Here is a 23735-nt window from a genome sequence, read left to right on the forward strand (position 1 = left end):
AAACTTGCTTAAAAAGAAAAATTCAAACATTCTTCTCAAGAGCTCTGAAGCACATTTGCTTAAGTGGAACCTACACTGGATGGCATACGCTCCCAGCTGAGCAGCAGTGTTGACGGGGCAGGGCAGCCGGCCCTGAAGGACATCTTGCTTCACCTGCAAGAAAAACTGATATCTAAAAGAGAAACGGAAAAGAGAGATTAATGATATCTTCCACTACCCTGACCTGTAGTTTCAGACCCTGAAACCCATCACCTTTAACGAACATAAAGCCATTTTCTGCTCTTTTGTGAGGGGGCCGTTGCGTGAACAGGGACTATTTACACACACTGCAGAGGCAATCAGGATAGTGGCTAAAGAGTGCAGGCTCTCAAGTTAAACCAACTGGATTGCATCCCAGCTCCAGGACTCACGAGCTCTTGGCCTTGGGCAGCTGCTTCACATAACAGCCAGGCTCTTCAAGGGTAAAAGTGAGACCATGAAGTATCTACACCTCATCAGGTTGACGTGGAGATTTCATACAAGCTAGTCTCACGATTCTCATCACTGCCACTGCCACTAACACTACAACATGTTCTCACTGGGATGAACAAATTACAAGGACCCAGACAATATGCTATGTGTTATCAGGGCCTAAAATCATGGATACAGGACAGAAAGGTCATTATAATGTAATTCCATCAATCCTCCCACTTATTAAGATGCTGCCCATTATCTGCGGCTTTGCTCATTCCATCTGCTAGAAGAAAACCTTGTACAATAATAGTGCTGCCAGCTTCCCTGGTGGTGCAGTGGCTAAGAATCCGCCTGCCAATGCAGGGGACGTGGGTTTGAGCCCTGGTCCGGGAGGATCCCACATGCCATGAAGCAAATAAGCCTGTGTGCCACAACTACTGAGCCTGCGTGTCACAACTACTGAAGCCTGCATGCTACAACTACTGAAGCCCGCGCACCTAGAGCCCGTGCTCCGCAACAATAGAAGTCACCGCGATGAGAAGCCCGCACACAGCAACGAAGAGTAGCCTCCACTCACCACTACTAGAGAAAGCCCTCGCACAGTAACAAAGACCCAACACAGCCGCCATAAATAAATAAATGAACGAATGAATGAATGAATAAATAAATAAATAAATAACAGTGCTACCCACTGTTCTAAACATTGTAAATATAGTAAGTCATTCCAAGTATTTTACAGACAATAACTTATTTAAGACTTTAAAATGAGGTTAGCACTATCTCTTTTGCAGATGAAGAAGCTAACAGACACAAAGAGATGAAAAAATTTGTCCACGACCTCGCAACTAGTTAAGTAGCATAGCTAGAACTGGAACCCAGGCAATGTGACCCTAGCACTCTCTTAATCAGGAAGTTATGCAACCTTAGCTAGCTTTCCCCCTACCCCTCCCATTCAGCCTTTCTGCCAGTGGGTGAAAGAGGTTTATGAACAAATACAATGAACCATCCATGCCATCCTCAGCCACCATCACTTATTCTCTCTCTCTCTCTCTCTCTCTCTCTCTCTCTCTCTCTCTCTCTCACACACACACAGACACCAGGCTGTCTTTTGTGATTTCTCTTTCTTTGCAAGGTGACGCTTGCTGTCATTGGGAATGGCAGGAAAAAAGCATAGGAAATTAATTATAAAAAATCAGCTGTGGTAAGTTTTTCTTCACCCAAGGCTCACAACCAAAGTTCTTAGTGAATTTTAGATGCTACTCTGATTATTTCTAGAAGACTGATAATCAACTTTGTACCCACAGGCTTAAGTGAAAATCTGCCTAACACCTTGTGTTTCCCCACTACTCATTTAGTAAATGTCACCACGGTTCTCCAGACACATAAGCAAGAGAAACCCAGGACAACGTGTAACCCCTGGCACCCACGTTCAATCACTAAACCTGTTTTTTGGAGTCTATACACTTTCTTCCATCTCCTAGTCCAGGTCACTAACCACTGGGTTTCTAAAACCTTCACTACCCTTGCCACTAGTCATACTTATCTCTCTTGCAAATGACCCTTCCAAGAGGTAACTAGGATAATGTCACTCCCTGGATTTAAAAACAAACAAAACTTAAGACACTTCCCTTTGCCTTCAGGACAAAGTTCAAGATCCCTAAGATAGCTTACAAGACTTGCTTATTTCTTGAGCCAAATCTCTTGCCATTACCAATGGCTAACCCCACTCCTTAAGTTGCGTTCACTTTCCCAGCCCTACTAACTACTTTCTGTTCCCTGAATGCTCATCTTAGATATCAAATCCACTTTGTTATAATCATCTGGGTTCCTCTTGAAGAGGAGAAAAGCAGAGTAAAGTGACATTAGCAGAACTGAAATGCAAAAATATAGAAACATTTCCCCAGAATTACTACTGCTTGCTGGAAACTTGTGTTTAGATTCACTCCCTTCCTCTATTGTTAACTTGGAATCTCTTTTCCTAAAGTGTATTTTTTTGAGTAAGTAAGTCACAGAGGCATATTTGTCTTGCTCCATTAAGACTTTCATAACATTTGACTGAATAGTAAAATCTTTTGCCAAATAAAGAAACTGAGGGACCTAATCCCATAAGACTTTGCTTCAGAGAGAAAGGGAAAGAGAACCAAGGAGATGATTTCTCTTTGCTTTTACAAAGACAGAGCTGAAACAGAGAAAGACAAGCCTGTACAAAGAAAAAGGAACCAGACCTCACTGGTGACTGTATTCCCAGTACCTAGGGTTTAGCACACAGTAACTGCTCAGTAAATAGCTGTTGACTTGATGACAGATATATGAATGAACAGATAGAGAGATGAAAATGGAAAAAAATGAACATTCTTAGTTGTCTCCGAGAAATTCATGAAGAAAAAAAAGGACATCTGTTCAAACTTCCGTGGGTAGCCTGCCTTTTAAAGATACTAGAGATCTTTAAGTCATTCCATTAAAAAAAATAATCCACTAAAATCAAAGAAGACAAGTAAACTATTTTTAATTAATAATTATATTAATTTTTATCACAGTAAGCATATTAGTTTTGTATAAGACAAATCTATGATACAGTAAAATCATATTTTTTTTTTCTTTTTTTTTTTTTTTTTGCGGTATGCGGGCCTCTCACTGTTGTGGCCTCTCCCGTTGCGGAGCACAGGCTCCGGATGCGCAGGCCCAGCGGCCATGGCTCACGGGCCCAGCCGCTCCGCGGCATATGGGATCCTCCCAGACCGGGGCACGAACCCGTATCCCCTGCATCGGCAGGCGGACTCTCAACCACTGCGCCACCAGGGAGGCCCTAAAATCATATTTTTATATGCTGAACATTTTATCTTATCTCAGGGCTTGTTTTTAACTATATATAACTTATTTTGTCCATTTATGGGACCTAGACTACAATTTTTTATTTAAATTACAGATTTAGAGCTCCTGAGTCTTTCCTTCTACATTATTTTGATTAAGACTATGATTGCATGTGTGAGTCCTTGTTTATCTCTGGTTTTAACCCGACAAATCCCAGTTTGCCTAGGACAGTTCTAACTTAAGTCTGTTACACATTCCCCATTATTAATAACTCTCTTCATCATTCTCCCAAGTGTTAGGGCTTGAACAATAAACTATATTGTAACCCTAGTTACGCTGTACCCACATTGGGGAAAAGAAAATGTTGAGTTAACAGGATCCTCTTAATAAGGAAGCTTTCCAGAACACACTCCGGTGCAAAGCAGAGGCCGCATTACTGGCTGTCTTTGTATGTAAATTACCATACTGGTGTACATGCACTGTGGCCCAAACTAGATTATGAGCCCTGGGGGAGAAGCCCTCCATCTTGCACCCCATCCTCCCTCATCACAACAGTACAACCAGTACAACACAAGAGAAGGGCCTGAAATACTGGCCTCACCATTTTGTGTTTATGTGACGTTCAGAGAATAGAGCTGAATTAACACCCAGGATGTACAAGCTGCTAAGGACGACAGACAATTTAGCAAGTGTCAGAGATGAGAAGAACATGCAAAGGAGATTTGCTTAAAGAAGAGATGCTCCCACTACTGGGCATATACCCTGAGAAAACCATAATTCAAAAAGAGTCATGTACCAAAATGTTCACTGCAGCTCTATTTACAATAGCCCGGAGATGGAAACAACCTAAGTGTTCATCATCGGATGAATGGATAAAGAAGATGTGGCATATATATACAATGGAATATTACTCAGCCATAAAGAGAAACAAAATTGAGCTATTTGTAATGAGGTGGATAGACCTAGAGTCTGTCATACAGAGTGAAGTAAGTCAGAAAGAGAAAGACAAATATCGTATGCTAATACATATATATGGAATTTAAGAAAAAAAAATGTCATGAAGAACCTAGGGGTAAGACAGGAATAAAGACACAGACCTACTAGAGAATGGACTTGAGGATATGGAGAGGGGGAGAGTAAGCTGTGACAAAGCGAGAGAGAGGCATGGACATATATACACTACCAAACGGAAGGTAGATAGCTAGTGGGAAGCAGCCGCATAGCACAGGGAGATCAGCTCGGTGCTTTGTGACCGCCTGGAGGGGTGGGATAGGGAGGGTGGGAGGGAGGGAGGGAGGCAGACGCAAGAGGGAAGAGATATGGGAACATATGTATATGTATAACTGATTCACTTTGTTATAAAGCAGAAACTAACACACCATTGTAAAGCAATTATACTCCAATAAAGATGTAAAAAAAAAAAAAAAAAGAAGAAGAAGCAATGCTGTTCTTTCCAGAGCCCAAACAGGAGGTTCTCTTGAGACTTCTGGGGCCCAAGACAGCCAGGAAGGCTCACAGCAGCCTTCGTTGAGGCCCTGGTGAGGAAACTGGAAGATATGAGGACAAGTAGAAGTTTGATTTCTGGTGCCAGCAAAATGTGACACTGAGACATCTGAGAGGAAAGCACCTGCCTACAGGAAAGGCAGGACGGTTTTCTGCCTCCAACAGAGAGGGATGCAGCCTGTGACAGGAGCCTAATCATTCTGGATGAAACTTAATGTGCAGGACAGAAGGAAATGTTTAAATAATAACATAGTACTGAACACTGTGGGGAAAATAGCATGTATGACTTAAGAAAAAGAAAAGCAGGAGAGAAAGCACCCACTGACTCTCAAGAGAAAATGACAAAGATTGGGAATAACATTTTTGCAGTTTACAACTGATGATAAACATACAGGAGCAAAGAGTAGCAGTATCACCTTGTATTTATATAGTCCTTTTAAGGTCACAATGTCTTTTGAATCCATCCTGAAATGTGACCCACAGCTCAACTCTGATGTGTTGAGACCCATTAACTTCACTTAGAGAAGGAGACAGGGACACTGGAAGAGAATGTGTGACTGAAGGTCACTCAGCTCATAAAGAAGCTAAAACACACTAACCTTAACAAAGAGAAGGATATGGATTACCCAGTATAAAAATAATAAATAAGTGACGAGTTTAATGTCAATCCCCAACAAAGTACAATAAAATATTAAAAAACAAACACCTGTTTTCAGAAGCTAAAATGTATTCATCATGAACAAGTCATTTGGAACTAACATTATTCTCTTTTTAGAAAGAGTTAAACTTTCAGTGTCATCACACATAGGGTTGTCAGCAAAGCAACAGGCAGACTCACTCACTCAGACCCACTCACTCTCCATCTTCTCTCTCTGGGGGACTGAAACCATAGCTCTCTTTTGGTCACTGTAGAATCTCCTTGTCCTCAGTGCACTGGACAACAGTGCTCCACACAGTATTGAAAGGAGGGTGAGTGGGTGAGTGAATTCTGTCTTTATGTACAAATTCAAGAAATGCAGGCTAGAGGGCAGTAGTAGGATATTCTGATTAATGGATTGACTTTCACCTGGAAGACCTATCCTCAGGGCTCCAAGTTGGTCTTTTCCTCCCTAATTTTTTAGTCAGTAATTTGAAAATATAAGATAATCATTATTTCTATTTTAACTACCCCCACCATCTACTGAACACTTCATTTTTGCATTATGGTAAGTATTTTGCATGTATTATCTTATATATTCCTCCCATCATCTTTCATTTATTTATTTATTTATTTATTTATGGCTGCATTGGGTCTTCGTTGCTGCGTGCAGGCTTTCCCTAGTTGCGGCGAGCAGGGGCTACTCTTCGTTGTGGTGTGCGGGCTTCTCATCGAGGTGCCTTCTCTTGTTGCGGAGCATGGGCTCTAGGCACGCGGACTTCAGTAGTTGTGCCTCACGGGCTCTAGAGCACAGGCTCAGTAGTTGTGGCGCATGGGCTTAGTTGCTCTGAGGCATGTGGGATATTCCCGGACCAGGGCTCAAACCCATGTCCCCTGCATTGGCTGGTGAATTGTTAACCACTGTACCACCTGGGAAGTCCCCCATCATCTTTTTGAAGAAATACTATAATGCCATTTTACAGATGAGAAAACTGAGACTTTAAAAGGTTATGTAATCTTCTCAAGACAACACAACCAGTGAGTGGCAGAGCAAGGCTGCAAAACCCAGCCTGTCTGCCTCCAAAGGCTGCCTTCTTAACGAATATGTGCATTATGCTTATCGAATCTGCAGAAGATAGCTATGAATGACACATAATACATGGAAGGCTGTCATAATATTTTGAATCAGAATTGAAAATAAGTTTAACAGATGTCATGAGGACACAAATTATTTAAAAAACTGATAAAGAGAAAAGAGATTAGATTTATTTCGCATAAACCTAGAAAGAAAACCTAGTGCTGATGACAGAAGTTCCAGAGATCTTTTATTTCTTATTGAACTTCCAACTGCTTTGTGAAGCAGCAAGGTTTCCTCTCTTTAAAATGTTTAAGAAGAAAGAAGCTGGCTAACATCTCAGGAACTTTTTATAAAAATGGAGGGTAGGATATATGACCTCAGAGTCCCCCAACTTCATCTATTCAGAAAACATTTTAGAGCACATAGCAGGTACTCCCAGTTGAAGCAATTCTATTAACTTATATTTTTCATAGTCTGGAGCCTTATTATTATTATTTTTTTTTTGCCATACGCCGGCCTCTCACTGTTGTGGCCTCTCCCGTTGCGGAGCACAGGCTCCGGACGCGCAGGCTCAGCGGCCATGGCTCACGGGCCCAGCCGCTCCGCGCCATGCGGGATCCTCCCTGACCGGGGCATGAACCCGTGTCCCCTGCATCGGCAGGCGGACTCCCAACCATTGCGCCACCAGGGAAGCCCTGGAGCCTTATTTTTTAATGTATCCCATTCATCTAAAAAATTTTCCCCCAAGATACAATGTCCTTCTGGAATACATCATCTAGCATGATAATTTATCTACATGAGAAGATTCAATGCAGCATCACATATAATTTTAAAAAGGAAACAAGCTGGGTAGTCATCCACAAGGGCGGGAGTAAAACAAATGGGTTAGATGGTGAAAGAGGTCTGTAACCGTATGTATGAAATTGTGTGTGACTTTCAAAAAAAACTATACATGGAAGAATAAGTAAAAGCATGTTTAGGGGCTTCCCTGGTGGTGGTCCAGTGGTTAAGACTCTGTGCTTCCAATGCAGGGGGCGCAGGTTTGATCCCTGGCTGGGGAACTAAAATCCCACATGCACGCAGCCAAAAAAAAAAAAAAAAAGGGAGCTGTGCTTGACTCTGTACTATATTTTATCCTTTAACTCTTCTTAGATGGAATCACCACAAAAAAATAATTATTTTTTTAAAAAAGCATGTTTATTTGTGATGACCTAGAGGGGTGGGATAGGGAGGATGGGAGGGAGGCTCAAGAGGGCAGGGATATGGGGACATGTGTATACATATGGCTGATTCACTTTGTTGTGCAATAGAAACTAGCACAGTATTGTGAAGCAATTATACTCCAATAAAGAAAAAATAAATAAAATAATAAAATAAAATTCAGGGAAAAAAAGCATGTTTACTGTAGCTTTATTTTTCATATCAAAAAATTACAAACTATGTATAAAATAGATGGAATAAGAACCTACTGTATAACACAGGGAACTATATTCAATATCTTGTAATAACCTATGAGAGAAAAGAATCTGAAAAAGAATATATATGTGTATGTATAATGAATCACTTTGCTGTACACCTGAAACACTGTAAGTCAACTATACTTCAATTTTTTAAATTAAATTTCATAAAAAAGAAAAAAGAAATAGAAGAGAGAAAGTGAAGGGAAAAAATTACAAAAAACCTAAGAGCCAGTACAGAGTAGGTTGGAACAATTTTCCAACGAACTGAAGCAAGATAAATGTTCGACTTGAAAATGCTGGCCTAAGTATGCTTTTCCTTTAGTAGATTATTTTGGGGGATTCTGTCTTTTGGTTTCAGTTTTCGCTTTTGCCAAAATTATCTCATGTAATTGACTCCCTTCCCTTTTTAAGGTCCATTATGCCTAACCATTTAAGTTAGCATATTCATGCAAATCAATGATTTTATCTCTAGGATATACTAAGAGTCAGTATACAATAATATCACATTAAATGCTCATTTAACTTACTTAAATTCGACTCTATGTTTTGTACAATAAAAACAAATTATTATAGATCATGGCCACTAACTAAGCCAACAATATCATCTGGTTCTTTACATGAAATGGTCTAAAACTTGAGGGAAAAAAGGTTGTATTCAATATATTGTGGGGTCGTAGATTACACACAAATCCATATATTCTGCTAATGAGCTGTTAGTAGATTCTAAAGGGAAATTTCCCTTCATCATCAGTATTTGGTAAACAGATGTGAAGTAATGCATTATAAAACACTGCTCTTTTCCCCCCTTCTTAACACTAAATCAAGTATCTTTTGGCATCTCTCATTTAAGATGTAACTCACTGGGGGACTTCCCTGGTGGCGGCGCAGTGGTTAAGAGTCCGCCTGCTAGTGCAGGTGACACGGGTTCGATCTCTGGTCCGGGAAGATCCCACATGCCGCGGAGCAGCAAAGCCCATGTGCCACAACTACTGAGCCTGCACTCTAGGGCTCGCGTGTCGCAACTACTGAGCCCGAGTGCTGCAACTACTGAAGCCCACGTACCTAGAGCCCACGTTTCGCAACAAGAGAAGCCACCACAATGAGAAGCCCGTGCGCTGCAATGAAGAATAGCCCCCGCTTGCCACAACTAGAGAAAGCCCGTGCGCAGCAACGAAGAACCAACGCAGCCAAAAAAAAGAAGACGTAACTCACTGAACCACCAGAGCAAAGAGAGAACGAAATAGTAAGTGCTAGCATTTATCAAGCACTTAACTATGAGCCGAAACAACCAATTTATAAGAGCTTTACAAACATTATTCCATTTAATGCTTACAAAAACCTTATATGAGACAGGTACATCTCCAATATTACAGGTGAGGAAATTGAGCACAGAGAAGTTACTGATAACATCAAAACGAAGAACTTTCCTTGTATTTTCATAAAATGTTGTGCCCTGTAATTCCCTAATGAGTTACAGATATAAATGTGCATTTATACCACTTGGACTCAGTTTCCCCATAAGCCCTCAACTCAGAAATCCCTCTTGAATGCAAAGACTCTTCATGAAATTCTAATGTAAACATGACCCCTCGCCTCAACCTCTCCCCAGCACAGTGCCCCTTCTCCCATAGAGGTGTGCTCAGAGAAACCCTGGAGAGGCAGCCCTGCCTTTGCAAGTGCTTGCTAACAACGTGGTGATGGGAGAGGCAAAGCAGATGTCAGCACAGTTCTACAAATGAGGCCTAATTACAGCACTTCAGAGCGGAAGATAAAAGGTCTGATTAGCTGACCCTCTTCTCACTCTTCTGTGTGCAGTGCAGAATCAAGACAAAAGAAAGTCTAAGGAAAAAGATGAAAGGATAGAATAGCAACAAGACCATAGACTGTCTTAGTTATCAAGGAGATGATTTCCAATTTTCTGAGCAATGCATTAGGCTTTACTCAAGCCAATGATGGGTTCACTCGGAAAACTGACCATTTAGAGTTCAGTTAGGGAAAACGCTTCTGTTTTTGCTATCACATGCAGGCAGGTCACTAGTGGAATAAGTGAAAACATAATGCTATTGTCTGCTCTTTATAAGCCATTTTCAAATGCTGGTGTGGGCTGCTTTAACAATATAATCAATACCAATCAGAAATTCTGTCTTAACTGAAATAAGATATTTGATGACAAAGGTAAAGTAATGCATTAAAAAACACTGGGTTTTTTCTCTCCCTTAATACTAAAAGCAATTATCTTTTCATTTTCCATAGAGATGAATGAAATCCCTGGACAGCTGATATTTAAGCTACGACAATTAAAGAGAAGTGAGTGGCTCTTCAAGTTTATAATTACGTACGCAAACTCAGCATCAAAATACTGTCCCTACATGAATGAATTTATCCATGAAACAGAAACAGACTCACAGACATAGAGAACAGACTTGTGGTTGCCAAGGGGGAGGTGGGGTGGGGGAGGGAGGGATTGGGAGTTTGGAATTAGCAGATGCACACTATTATATATAGAATGGATAAACAACAAGGTCCTACTGTATAGCACAGGTAACTATATTCAATATCCTGTAACAAACCATGGGAAAAGAATATGAAAAAGAATATATATGTATATGTATAACTGAATCACTTTGCTATACAGCAGAAACTAACAAAACATTGTAAGTCAACTGTACTTCTATAAAATAAATTTTAAAAAATATATATCCTCCATTTACGCAGTTCAGATGGCTACATTTACAGGACTACAAAGACTGAATGCATCCTTCACAGTAACAATACAGAAATATCCCATCACAGCAGATGCAGAATCTATTACCATGTCACCCAGGTCCACTCCATTGTTCAAACACATCTATCATCAGACACTGAACTGCCTCATGCAATGCTAGTTTAAATTTAACTCTCACAGGAGTCCCATTACAAAATGCCTGCAGACACCCATCCAAATATTTGACCCCAATTTGTTTTAAATAAAGCCTTTTGTATATGTCATACATGTACTGATCAAAAGCAAAGTCAGTACTATACCTGGTTATTTCTTCTTTAAGCTTACATGGATCTTCGGCATAGAATTTAATACCAAAATACAAAGTATATGGAGGTCCAGCTAAAAATAAGAAATAGAAATTAAATTTCACATTATAAATTAGTCAAAATAGTAGTGTAACATTACACAACTACTAAAAATTACACTCACCAAAAATATTTGCAAACCATATACTGGATAAGGGGTTAATATCCAAAATATATGAGGAACTTATACAACTCAATAGCAAAAAACAAACAACCCAATTAAAATAATGGAACCTAAATAAACATTTTTCCAAAGAAGACATTCAAATGGCCAAAAGATACATGAAAAGATATTCAACATGGCTAATCATCAGGAAAATGCAAATCAAAACCACAGTGAGATGCCAACCTCACACCTACAAGAAGGGCTACTGTCAAAAAGACAAAAGTGTTGGTGAGGATGTGGAGAAAGGGGAAGACTTGTGCACTGTTGGTGGGATGGAAATTGATCAAACCATTAGGGAAAACAGTATGGAAGTTCCTCAGAAAGTTAAAAACAGAGCTACCATATGAGCCAACAATCCCACTACTGGGTATTTATCCAAAGGAAATGAAATCAGGATCTCCAAGAGATGTATGCACCCCCATTTTCACTGCAACATTATTTACAAAAGCCAAGACATGGAAACAACCTATCAGTAGATGAATGTGCACAAAGAAATGGGATATACATACACAATGTAATATTATTCAGCCATGAAAAGAAGGAAATCCTCCCATTTGTGACAACATGGATGAACCTGGAGAACATTAAGCTACGTGCAACAAGCCAGACACAAAAAAACAAATACTGCCTGATCTCACTTATATGTGTAATCTAAAACAGTCACATGCCTAAGTGCAGAAAGTAGAATGGTGGCTGCCCAGGGCCAGGAGGAGGGAGACATGGGAAGCTGTTGGTCAAACAGTAAAAAGTGTCAGTTATGCAAGATGAATGAGTTCTGGTGATTTAATGTAGAGTTTGGGGACAATAGTTAACTATTGTATAATACTACTGTATTACATACTTGAAATTGGCTAAGAGGATCGATCTTAATTTAAATCTTCTCACCCCACGCCCACCCCAGTAACTATGCCGAGGTGATAGGTAAATTATTTAGCTTGATGTGGTGCTCTTTTCACAATGTATACATATGTCAAAACATCAAGTTGTGCACCTTAAATATACACAAATTTTTTATGTCAAAGATACCTCAACAAAGTTGTTTAAAAAATTACACTCACCAAGAATTTCTAAAGACAGAAAACGCAAAATGAAAAAAACAAGGGTTCAGAATTGGGCAATAGTAAGGCTTCAACTATGTAGTTATCTATGTAGTATGGGTCTATGTGCTCATAAACACAAGAAAAAAGACAGGACCAAATACATTAGAATATTGCCAGTTCTTCTCATCTCTGGTTAGTGAGATAAGCACAAGTTTTATTTATTTCTAATTTTTCCATTTTTCACATTTTCTACAACATATGTATTTTTTCATAATGAAGAAAGATTACTGATAAACAAAATGAATAGTTTTAAAAACCACCCTCCTACCACTAAGTACTGCAAAAAGTACCCCCCAAAATCTGCAAAATGGTGGAAACAATTTAAATGCTCAGCAGCAGGTGGACCATTTAAGTCAACCACAGGATATACACAGGGTACCATTCAACCGTTTAAATGGGCAGAGGGGAACTTTATGTACTGATGGGAAAAGATCACCAAGCTCTATTTCTGACTGCAGAAATATGACTCCTTTTGTGTGTAAAAGAAAGTTATCTGTTAAAATATGGGCCCACACCCCAACAGAAGAATGCATAAGAAATTACCAAGAGTGGCAAACTTTGGGAAGAGGGGCTGTAAACTTTTTTTGCCCAGCTTTATTGAGGTATAATTGACAAATTAAATTATAAGATATTTAAAAGTATACATTGTGAAAGCATTTCTCCCCAGCAAGTTAATTAACACATCCATCCCCTCACATACTAACTTTTCCTTTCGGTAAGAACATTTAAATTCTACTTTTAGCAAAAGTGATAAGTCAGAACTTTCTTACCATGTATATCTCTTATCATTTAAAAACAAAATTATCAGTGAGGCTATGTGGTAGGATTAGGAGCAATATTTGTTTCATTCTTAAACTTTTCTGAATCTAAAAATATGTTCTTACATATTTAAGAACACATTTCTCATCTCAGTCATTTACCACACACAGAAGAACTACATGCACAAATACCAAATATATATGAAACAAAATCTGGAATTGTACCTGGGAAAATATAAAATATAATTAAACACTCATACTGTGCAATAGGACACAAGCCCCTTCGTTTGCCAGCCACATTATATTTTCACTAGAAATATTTCTATTTCAGAAGGTACAAATATAACCTGCACTGTTTCCAAAACTGCATACTTCTGAGCAATGTGGTAACTAGATCTTATATTAACTCTTGTTTTAAAATGGATTTGTTACCTGGTGCACCAATCGGTAGTCACAGTTTCTAATGTTTTTCTCCAACAAAAGCTCTCCCACACAAATAAAAAAGATATGAAACAGGCACCTGTGTAAAAATACTTCCATCCACACACTGTTATCCCAAGTCTCTGATACTGTATAACAGACATACAGTTTATTTTCATTTTTAACTAAGTAAATAAAGTCACAAATTTAGAAGCTGGGGAGAGGAAGTTACATAGAACAACAGATAACAAAGCCATAATGAACTTATAATATAAGAACTATGTTATTATATATTATTATTATGACACACAAGCTATGTGTATAAAACCCCTGTTCCTGACACACAGAAGACAAGCAACACTAGGGCCTGGCCCTGCTCCCCTAAGCTACGCCTTCCTGTGTAAGGCACTCCTTAGGCTGGAGCTTCTTTAGAAACTAAATTTTAAAAGAAACTTTGTTACAATTTATCGTTAGAGTTGATTCCATATGTCCGAGTTCTATGTTTCCTTATTTTATTTCTGACAGACAGACCTCTACCCCTGAACACAGATGTCAAGGAGGCACTGACTGTTAAATATTTAGAAAAGCCAGGAAGTCCACCCGCTGCTGACCTGTGCCAATCAAGCTCTGTGTTACTGAGCAGATGGGTCCACCTGCACCTGCAGGACACCAGGGTTGGCATCTGGGGGCAGAAGGAGCACAGATGCTGCTGAGATGGTGCACAAAGGGAGGAAGGCCTTGTCCAGACTCCAGAGTTGCTTTTATTCTCTGGAACATGACAGATTGCACCCTATTGACCCAGCCTAGATAGTTGAAATGTATTTAGTGATGCAGTTAGTTAAGAAGTAGAAGTTTGAAAAATATATAATTAAAAACATTGTTTGGACTAATTCTCTTTAAGGACTTTTGGCCCAAATCAGCCCTCCCTTTCCCACTTACATACAAAGTGTCTGGTGTCCAAATATATAAATTACTATTCGACTGTATGTGATAATGTGCAAAAATGTTTCCTAAACATCTGATTCCCAACAAGCATCTGGTAACATATGCAAGGCAGGAAAAGCTCCAAGGAGGTAAAGCAACTCGCCCAAGATCCCAATGATGAGAACCACGTCTGCTAGTACTTAAGAGTTCAGTGCCTGCTGGCCACTATTCCATACAGGCTCTCAGGGAAAAAATTATAACACCTTTAGAGCAAGCAAATACTTCATTTACACATCACTGTTTTATAGATCAATCAAAGGCTAAAGAAATGGAGATTTTGGAGGAAGGATATGTCTACCCAGGTATTTTTTGGCTTCCTAGCCTAAGACTGACTATAAATATCAGGCGCTGATGAAGTAAATTCCTAGATTATCATCTTGATCTATGTCTTACCACAGAGTCTACCTTTAAGAAATCCTTATGTAAAGTAAGTTAATATTGTTTTACTCTAGCAAAATAGAAGCCAGAAACTGGGAATCCTCTAATCTACCTTTTGTGAAGACTAATTTCAAGCCTTTAATGATAATAGTCTCCCATTAGCTCAGGATAACTAAATCATAATGCACCTATGAGAATCCTGGTGACTAGCAAATATTCTGTCATTTTTACAGATATTCCTTCTGACTTATCTGCTGGAGATGTGAGAGCCATTCCCCCTCATTAATTATCAAACTATCTTATGAGATAAAAAATTATGCACTATTCACTTACATAACTTTTCTTCTATTGTAATATCAGTGTTTTATTCTTCCTGTATGTCAAATTTTTAATAGGATGACATTTATTTAGGATGAGAAAGTAATTGCATTACAGATTATAGATATTAAACATAATATTTCATGCCATGTAATGAAATAGATACTTCAAATGCTCTTAGGAACACTTGAATAATACACCTTAAATAAAATAATTTCTATTTTTCTTCATCATTTGGGTAGAAACTTCAACTTTTTTCTTAAAAAAAAAACCTTTGCGTTTGCTTTAAAATAACAATTCTTGAAATTTTTGGACTGGTATTTTTATTTATTTATTTATTTATTTTATACAGCAGGTTCTTATTAGTCATCCATTTTATACACATCAGTGTATACATGTCAATCCCAATCGCCCAATTCATCACACCACCACCCTCACCCCCCGCCGCTTTCCCCGCTTGGTGTCCATACATTTGTTCTCTACATCTGTGTCTCTCTGCCCTGCAAACCAGTTCATCTGTACCATTTTTCTAGTTGAACTGGTATTTTTAAAGTAAGTGGTTCAAATGGACAAGACAGATATTTACCGTATTTATTATTATACCTGAATCTTTTGGAAAAGTGCAGATTTCTAGATCCCAGGCGATCAGATTTGTTAAACTGGAGTGCCTACCATTCACACAAGGATACCTCTTGGAAGTTATCTGCATTCACATCTAATCACATGAAACTCCTGCTTCCCCTCAGCCTTTAGTGGGCAGTTTGTTCACTCAAGAAGCATGTGGTATTAGAAGTCAGAAGGTCAGGACTTCAGTCATCCCTCTGCTGTCAAGCAGCTTCTCACCCATGGCAGGTCATAAGCTGTTTCTGATTAGGATTTACTGCTGTGTAGGCTGAGTAGGCAGAACTTGATGATGTCTAAGGTATATATTTTGAGGGTTCTTTCTCATCTCATAAGCCTCCAGCCCCATCTTTGAAACCTGTTGCCCACTCCCATCCAGAATGCTGGCCCCCTAGCGGCTATGTTTGCGCTGACCTTGCAAAAAGCCTAGACATAGCTGATAGGACTGAAGTGAGCTACTGACTCAAACTGGGCTGGTCCGACACCAGCCCTAGAATTTGGAACTGCAATTCAGAGACAGCCAGTGCACTTCTGCCTGTGGCTAGAGCTGTAACTTGGAAACTGAGGAGGCTTAAAGACAGCCAGGCCACAGACAGAAACAAAAATGATGCTGATGTTCAGAGAAACAGTACTCACTGAGTTCCTGACCGTTCGTTCTGCAGTTCTTAGCTCCCAATTCCTTTCTGAGGAACAGCTCAGTTCCTGCTCTTGGGGTCCGGAAAGCATCATGTGACCCATTTTACCACAGGGAGTGAGCCAATACACATGGAAAGTACAGACTCAGAATGGGGGTAAGAAAGGCCAGAAGAATCCACTAGATCTTATTAGCAATAATTTGTACATTAAAGCAAAATGGTTTAATGACACAGTTTCAGTTTGGGAAGATGGAAGACATTTTGGAGATGGACAGTGGTAATGGTTGCATAACCATGTGAATGTACTTAGCGTTGCTGAATTGGTCAAAGTGGTACACCTTATGTTATATACTGATATTTTACCATAATTTTAATAAAGATGATTTAAAAATAACTACTCTTCTGCATACTTAAGGGCTGCAAGTGTGTGTGCACATGCACATTTATAAATAAAAACTTGGGTTATGGAAATTAACATTAATGAATATAACCTTAATTAGACTCTGAGTCACCTAGTAAGATTCATATTGATAAAATTAAAACCAAAACAGATGGGTCCTTTCTGAAGCCATAGCAATCTTTCAGGTTACGAGGGCACTCCTTAATTACTGACTCAGCCAACTGAATAATGTGAAGGGCAAAACCACTCCTTAACCCAAGAAACCCAAGCACTTTAAAAGGTCGAATGTCCACCTCTTTTTCAAACCAGTGCCTCTCTGCCTTTTCTGTCTGAAGGTGAAATTTTAAAGACAATGGAAAAGTCACAGACAAAAGTCCAGGCCAGGTGCACACAAAAGCCAAATTCAATACTCAGATCCACTCAGAGTCTTTATCTACACAAATCTAATCAGAGTTTGCACAGAGTTTGCAGAGACCTGGCAATGTACAAACACCCATCTCCATATTCTGGCACTCAAGTGATAATATTCACCTACGTAGTATTAAAGTCTATTTCTGCACCCATCTAATCATGGACATTATATTATTTTCAAATTTTAACAAAGTTAAAATCAAATACCTACTGTTGATCAGTTCTTTGTGTTCAGCTAGGGTTTTCGCAGGATCCAGCCAATACTGTGTGAGGAAGAAAAGGGTAATTACAGAAATTAGTTGCTTTTCATTGGCCTTCACTTCAAGAGTATTTGGAAAGTGTTATTTTTTTAAATAGCATTTAAATAATAAGTAAAACATTTCATTTATGATATATACACATAAACTCACATAAGAGTTTTCTGCTGCTAGAACATTAAAAGAAAAGAAAAATGTCAGTGTTTGGAGAGAAGCAGAGAAGAGAAACAGGAGAGAACCCATGCTGGGTTCTTAGTTGAATTCTCGTACTGGTTATAAGATCAGTAACATCAAGATGCTAGTGAGTGAGCTTCTTACCGCCTCTGGTGGGAAAACAACGGCTGCAGAGAATGCCCCCCAATCTCTTTCCAGAGTCCCTATAACAATTCCCCTACAGACATGTCTACTCCTAAAATGTCTTTACTCTTTTCATGTCCAGTCCCATCCCTTACAGGTATTGCTGCTAGATGTAAGGAAGCAACCAAATCAAATCAAATCCTCATTAAGTAATCCAGGAGAGGTGGCTCAGCACAGTGACTGAGGGTTCGAGTCCCAGAGCAGACTGGTCTGGATTCTGTCCTGGCTCTCCCCTCATTATCACCATGTAACTTGGAAACAGTTACTGGACCTCTCTCTCTGAACCTTCTTCGTAGGCTTGCTAGGAGTATTAAATCAATTAAGTTATGCAAAGTCTTCAGAATAGCCCCTGGCTCACACTAAGCATGCAACACATGCTAGTGATGATTATTATTAAGGTGTGATGGTCATTCTTAATAAGTGCCATTAGCCAGTCTAAGGTACTTGCTTATTAATTCAAATTAATTTTTGATGAAGAGAATTTTAAACAATGATGGGAGAATTGGGGGCTCTGTGGAGAGGCCTTCCTTTAAATCTCACCTTTGTGAAATAAAGTCACTGAAAGAAAAAGAAACAAGCCTTCTGCCTCATCTTCATGTGGAGGAAGAGCAGGAGAGAAGCAAACCAAGTACAAAGGGGACACCCGGGGCTCCCATAGAAGCACACAGTCGAAGGGATTCCACTGCCTGGAAAGTCGGGGGTGGTGGGCAAGGTGGAACCTTTACCCTGCTGTCCTGGCCAAATGCTGGAGATTCCAAGGGCTGAGCTAACCAGTTTCCATTTTCTCATGTTCCTGGATGAAGAAGGAGCAATTCTCATAGCAGGGAGGTAGGAGCTGGTCCACCTTGAGCCACTTCATTCCTAGCACTCTTGTGTTTGTCCTGGTGAAATCATTCACACTCTCCTTACCACACTGGGTCAAGAATCACAAGCCACAAAAGGAGTCTAAGAAAACCTTCCTGCCCAGCTTCCCTTTCCCTGCCCCTCCACTAAGGGCAGAAATGCTTGCTCTACTATATAACAGTAGCAGTAATTATAAATAGTAATTATAATATTTTATATAATCCCCTTACCTTTTATTCCTAATTACATATAAAAATCATTCATCCTAAATGAATGTATTAATCATTTTATTGTAAGATTTTATTACAAGACTTAACTCTATTCACGTACACATAATCTTCACTATTTGCCACTCCTAGAGCAGTTTCAGATTTTCCAACTTTTTCAAAAGGTAACCAATATAAATGGGTAGCAACTTATGACACAATGTTCATTATTCCGCTCCTTATCATGTCTCAATTTTTGAAGGTCTAGAAACACTCACTTTTAAAGTAAAAAAGATATATTTGAAGAAGAGGCCATAATCAGTGAACTGCTTTTGAAGCCCACAATGGCTAAAGATATGGCTTTGGTGTTAAAACAAATGGCTCCCAGGGAAACACTGATTCATCCAAATCAAGTAAAATCAATGCAAATGCTCAGCTGTGTGTTGGACACAGAGCAGACCCTTTCCTCTAGGTATATAAAGCTATGGCTGCTTCCCACAAAATGGAAACATTAGGTGGGTGGACTGTTTCTTGCAATTCATGTTAAACAAAAGGGTTTGACTATCCCTGGATTTTTCAAGTAAGATAAAACCAAGGAAAACACACTCAACCATAAACACTTGCATCAGGTTTCTATTGCTGCCATAACAAGTTATCACAAATGTAGAGGCTTACAACACCACCCATTTATTAACTCCAAGGTCTGCAGATGAGTTGGTTTCTTTGCTCTAGGTTTCACAAGGCCAAAATCAAGATGTCAGCTGGCTGGGGTCCTGGAGGGTTATTTGGGGAGGAGACCCTACCCACAAGAGCACCTTTGAGAGGAGACTTGGAGTTGGGCCATGAGAGGCCTTCCCAGTTTTCTCCAGATGTCAAGGCACACATAATACTAGGCCTTAATTTTAGGCCCTACACTGCACTAAGTGCTTGGGGCAAGAAAGGAGGGGAGGGAAGAGGTCTCTGGTCTTCCTCCTCTGTCTAATCTCATCTTGAAACTAGTAAAAGACAGAAATTGCAAGAGAGTCTCCTTTTAACATCATCATCTACCCCAAAACAAACTTTACAAACATTTTCCTCAAACCAAATCATTGTCTGTTTGTTTTCCCTTCCAGAATGATTTTCAGTCATTAAAAAGCCAGGTAAAGAAAACAAGAAGGAAATTTTAAACTAAATGTAACGGGAAAGACTGGTTAATCTCTTAAAATTTTTCACCTAATGATAGTCTGTACACTTTTAAAATAAATCTTTCCTTGAGAGCAATCAGATTTGTGAGGTGAAAAAGTATAATGAAGTTTCTGAGACGAGTTAGAAATTACAATTTTGCAGCCAAAAAGGAAGAGTCAAGACTCAGCCAGAGGCTGCTCACTGCACATTAGATATGCTAAATATCAATCCAGCGCTTGCCACGCACACATTGCATTTGATCTAAATGAAAACCAGGGGTTACAGAGGTCAGACAATGATAAATGCCCCAGAACGTACATAATAAAACACGAGCCACCAGGTTCCATAAGCTAGCATTTAAAATGTAAAACCCACTTACGCTCAACCAAAGGAAAGAAATGACCTTGGAACCAAAGCAGCCATCCCATGATGGCACTTGTCACCACACATTATCAACAAGCAATCAAACACAGCACATGTGTGATCACCATGAAACACATCAGGCAGCTGCTCCATCACCAGTGAGAAAAAAGGGCACAGAATTTGCCAATGAACACAGTATCCCAGTTTCAGTTTTAGGGTCTACGATCAGAATATTCACCTATATCCAGAATGGATGTAGGCTCTAAAACTGTGATACCATTCATTCACTTAACATTTGTGGAATACCCACTACATATATTCTTTTTTTTTTTTTTTTTTTTTTTTTTTGCGGTACGTGGGCCTCTCACTGTTGTGGCCTCTCCCGTTGCGGAGCACAGGCTCCGGATGCGCAGGCTCAGCGGCCATGGCTCACGGGCCCAGCCGCTCCGCGGCATGTGGGATCTTCCCAGACCGGGGCACGAACCCGCATCCCCTGCATCGGCAGGCGGACTCTCAACCACTGCGCCACCAGGGAAGCCCCATATATTCTTTATATGTCATGTCAGATCTTGTCTTGAGGAGTGTAGCAAAACACAAATGACTGAAATTTTTCCCTAACCATGGGGCACCCACAGTTCACCAGACACATAGACACAGAGTTGAAATATAATGTGGTGAGATGATCATGTGTATAAGATGAATACATATGAGATAAAAAGATGATGTAAAAAGAAAATGAGCTCTTCAGGGTAAGTACAGGAAGGCATCATTGAAGAGAAAACCTTTGAACAGCATGCTCGCAAATAAAAAAAACTTTCCCAAAGTAGAAATGGAGAACACAGCCCTAAGTTTTTATAAGAATGATATCTAACAGCTCCACTGCTCTTAAGGCTAATGGATCCATTTTTAAGTAACAACATAGAATATAATACTCCAAGTCCTTTATAGCTGAGGACTTCCTGAAATCAGTGCTACCCAATAACTAGTAACTATGCAGCTAAGAAATCAATGTTCCTGAAGGACTTCCAGAAAAAGAAGACCTGAAGGACTTCCAGAAGCAATGTCCCATTCAGTCTTCCCATCTGTCCTGGGTTGGGGGAAAGAGAGAAGCAGAGAGCTGAGCAGTGGTCACTGTGGTGCTGGGCTACAGAACAGCTTTCCTGAACTGCGCTTGCTACCTAGACAGTCACAAGGAGAGACAGCCCCATCTCTCTTATCATCTCTCAACATTCAAGCTGTTCAGTCTCTAGGAAAATCTTTCCATCTTGCCCCCTTCCTGTCCCCCATCTCCTCTCTCCTATTTCAAACTTATATCCTATAGTGCTGTATATCCTCACAAGCTGAATTAGATCCTATTTTGCAGGAAGATAAGGTGACAATTAACCAAAACAGACCCTGCTCTCACATCCTGATTTCTACAGTGGGGTTCCTAACACAGGAGAATGTTAACAAACTGTAACCCCAATACCCAATCACTAAGGAGTCAAGATGACAAGCCCTCCTTGGCAATGACTCTTTGCCAGGGTGCAGGAGTCCAGTAGTTAGGTGGCCTTACCTCTTCAGTCCTGTCAATATTTTTGTTTGTTTGTTTGTTTGTTTGTTTTGCAGTACGTGGGCCTCTCACTGATGTGGCCTCTCCCGTTGTGCAGCACAGGCTCTGGACGCACAGGCTCAGCGGCCATGGCTCACGGGCCTAGCCGCTCTGCGGCATGTGGGATCTTCCCAGACCGGGGCACGAACCCGTGTCCCCTGCATTGGCAGGCGGATTCTCAACCACTGTGCCACCAGGGAAGCCCAGTCCTGTCAATCTTAATAATGGGATTTATGCAACCCGAAGAGAAATGACAGGTGGGCACAAGTTCCTTCTTACTCTCTGACAGTCTTGGCTAAATGCCCCGAGCATCTTTTATCCACCTTGGCTGATCATGTCTCGATTTCATCAATTTCCTAGGCAACAGTCTCAAAATTAGAATTTAAAACTCTAACGCTGTCCAGTAAACCGATATCCTAATCTTCAAAAGATATGTATTAAATTCAGGGTCCAACCTTCCATTTGTCAACTGTTCTTTTGGAGTCTCCTAGAGCTCTAATAGTAGAATAAGCCCTAAAACATCTTACATAAAGCATGGACAGCATCAAATAAAAAGAGCTTTGCAGCGTCTTATTTAACACTGAGTATAATTCTGACTCACCTTTGGAGAATTTAAGAATACCACAATGATATTTAATAATGTTTCCTGTAGATCAAAAAAAAAGACTTTAAAAGCACACAGTCTTCATCAATATAACAAAATAACTTCTTGATCTAAGGGAGTATGAAAAGTTGACAATCTATAAGTGACAGTGGAGCCAAAAAGATCTCAAAAAAGGATACTATGGCTCATTCCTGGGGAGTCTAGGACTTGACATAATTTGCACATAGGTTCCCAGAAATCCAGGACTGTGGTGATAGCTATTTGTGCTTTGTCCACACCCATTTTCCAATGCCCCTGTATAGACACATCTCAGGCCCTCTAAGCAACATTCACAGGACGTGGTTTTAATTTGCTCCTCGGTATCAATCACAGAAGCCTTAGGACCTCAGGTAAAACCACCGTCACAGAGCTAACTCACAGCAGGGACAGAAACCAGGCCTTGCCATTAGGCCATCACTGAGAGAAGTGTGTGTGTGGGGGGGTGGTAACTGGGCCCCATTTTTTCAACAAAAGTGGATTCCAATTAATTACTGTTGGACCATCTGGCTCCTCAAGAAGTGTCACTGGCCCCAGGGACTATTCCTCAGTTCTTTCACATGGACCCTGGCACCACCTAAGACCTAGAGAAGTAACAACAGTAACAGCTAATGCTTATTAAATGCTTAGCATGTGCCAGGCACTGTTGAAGACTACATTCATTCACTCATTTAGTCCTCTTAATAACTCGATGAATTAGGAACTACTATAATTACCACTTGACAAATGAGGAAACTGAACCACTGATTAAACAACTTGCCCCAAAATACTGAACAGCAGGTCCAAGGAACTGAAGCTCCTTCCATCTTACATTCAAACCAAGCCATTCTCAAGAATATTGTCCTAACAGGAATGCACAATCTCAATTTCAAGATTTGTACATTCAACTCACTACCAACTCCTCTTTTCCCAGCTCACCCCTGCTGATATTCTGATTCCACCAGGATACACAAGTCAGAGATCCTACTATCTTTTCACCACCTCTCCTCCCTGCCCCAACCCATGTCCTCACTTTGCTCACAATCCATTATCTTCGTTCACTCGCAGTTGTTGTCAGTTCCTTTGAACGATCTTCCCTCCATGATATCCACTGAAAAAAACACCTGCCAACT

General features: G+C 40.0%; 1 protein-coding gene across 1 annotated transcript in view; it reads right to left on the reverse strand.

Moving 5' to 3' along the window:
• Positions 1 to 23735, reverse strand: part of EPB41L4A (erythrocyte membrane protein band 4.1 like 4A) — a gene marked incomplete at its 5' end in the record, with an annotated part of 172130 nt that overhangs the window by 108411 nt on the left and 39984 nt on the right. Inside the window, 3 exons of the mRNA XM_082623302.1 lie at positions 75 to 172; positions 10967 to 11045; positions 17414 to 17465. Of these exons, the coding sequence (XP_082479428.1) occupies positions 75 to 172; positions 10967 to 11045; positions 17414 to 17465 (229 nt within the window). The remainder of the gene's footprint in view (positions 1 to 74; positions 173 to 10966; positions 11046 to 17413; positions 17466 to 23735) is intronic.

This window comes from Mesoplodon mirus (assembly GCF_964341445.2).
Source record: "Mesoplodon mirus genome assembly, chromosome: 5".
Lineage (NCBI taxonomy): Eukaryota > Metazoa > Chordata > Mammalia > Artiodactyla > Ziphiidae > Mesoplodon > Mesoplodon mirus.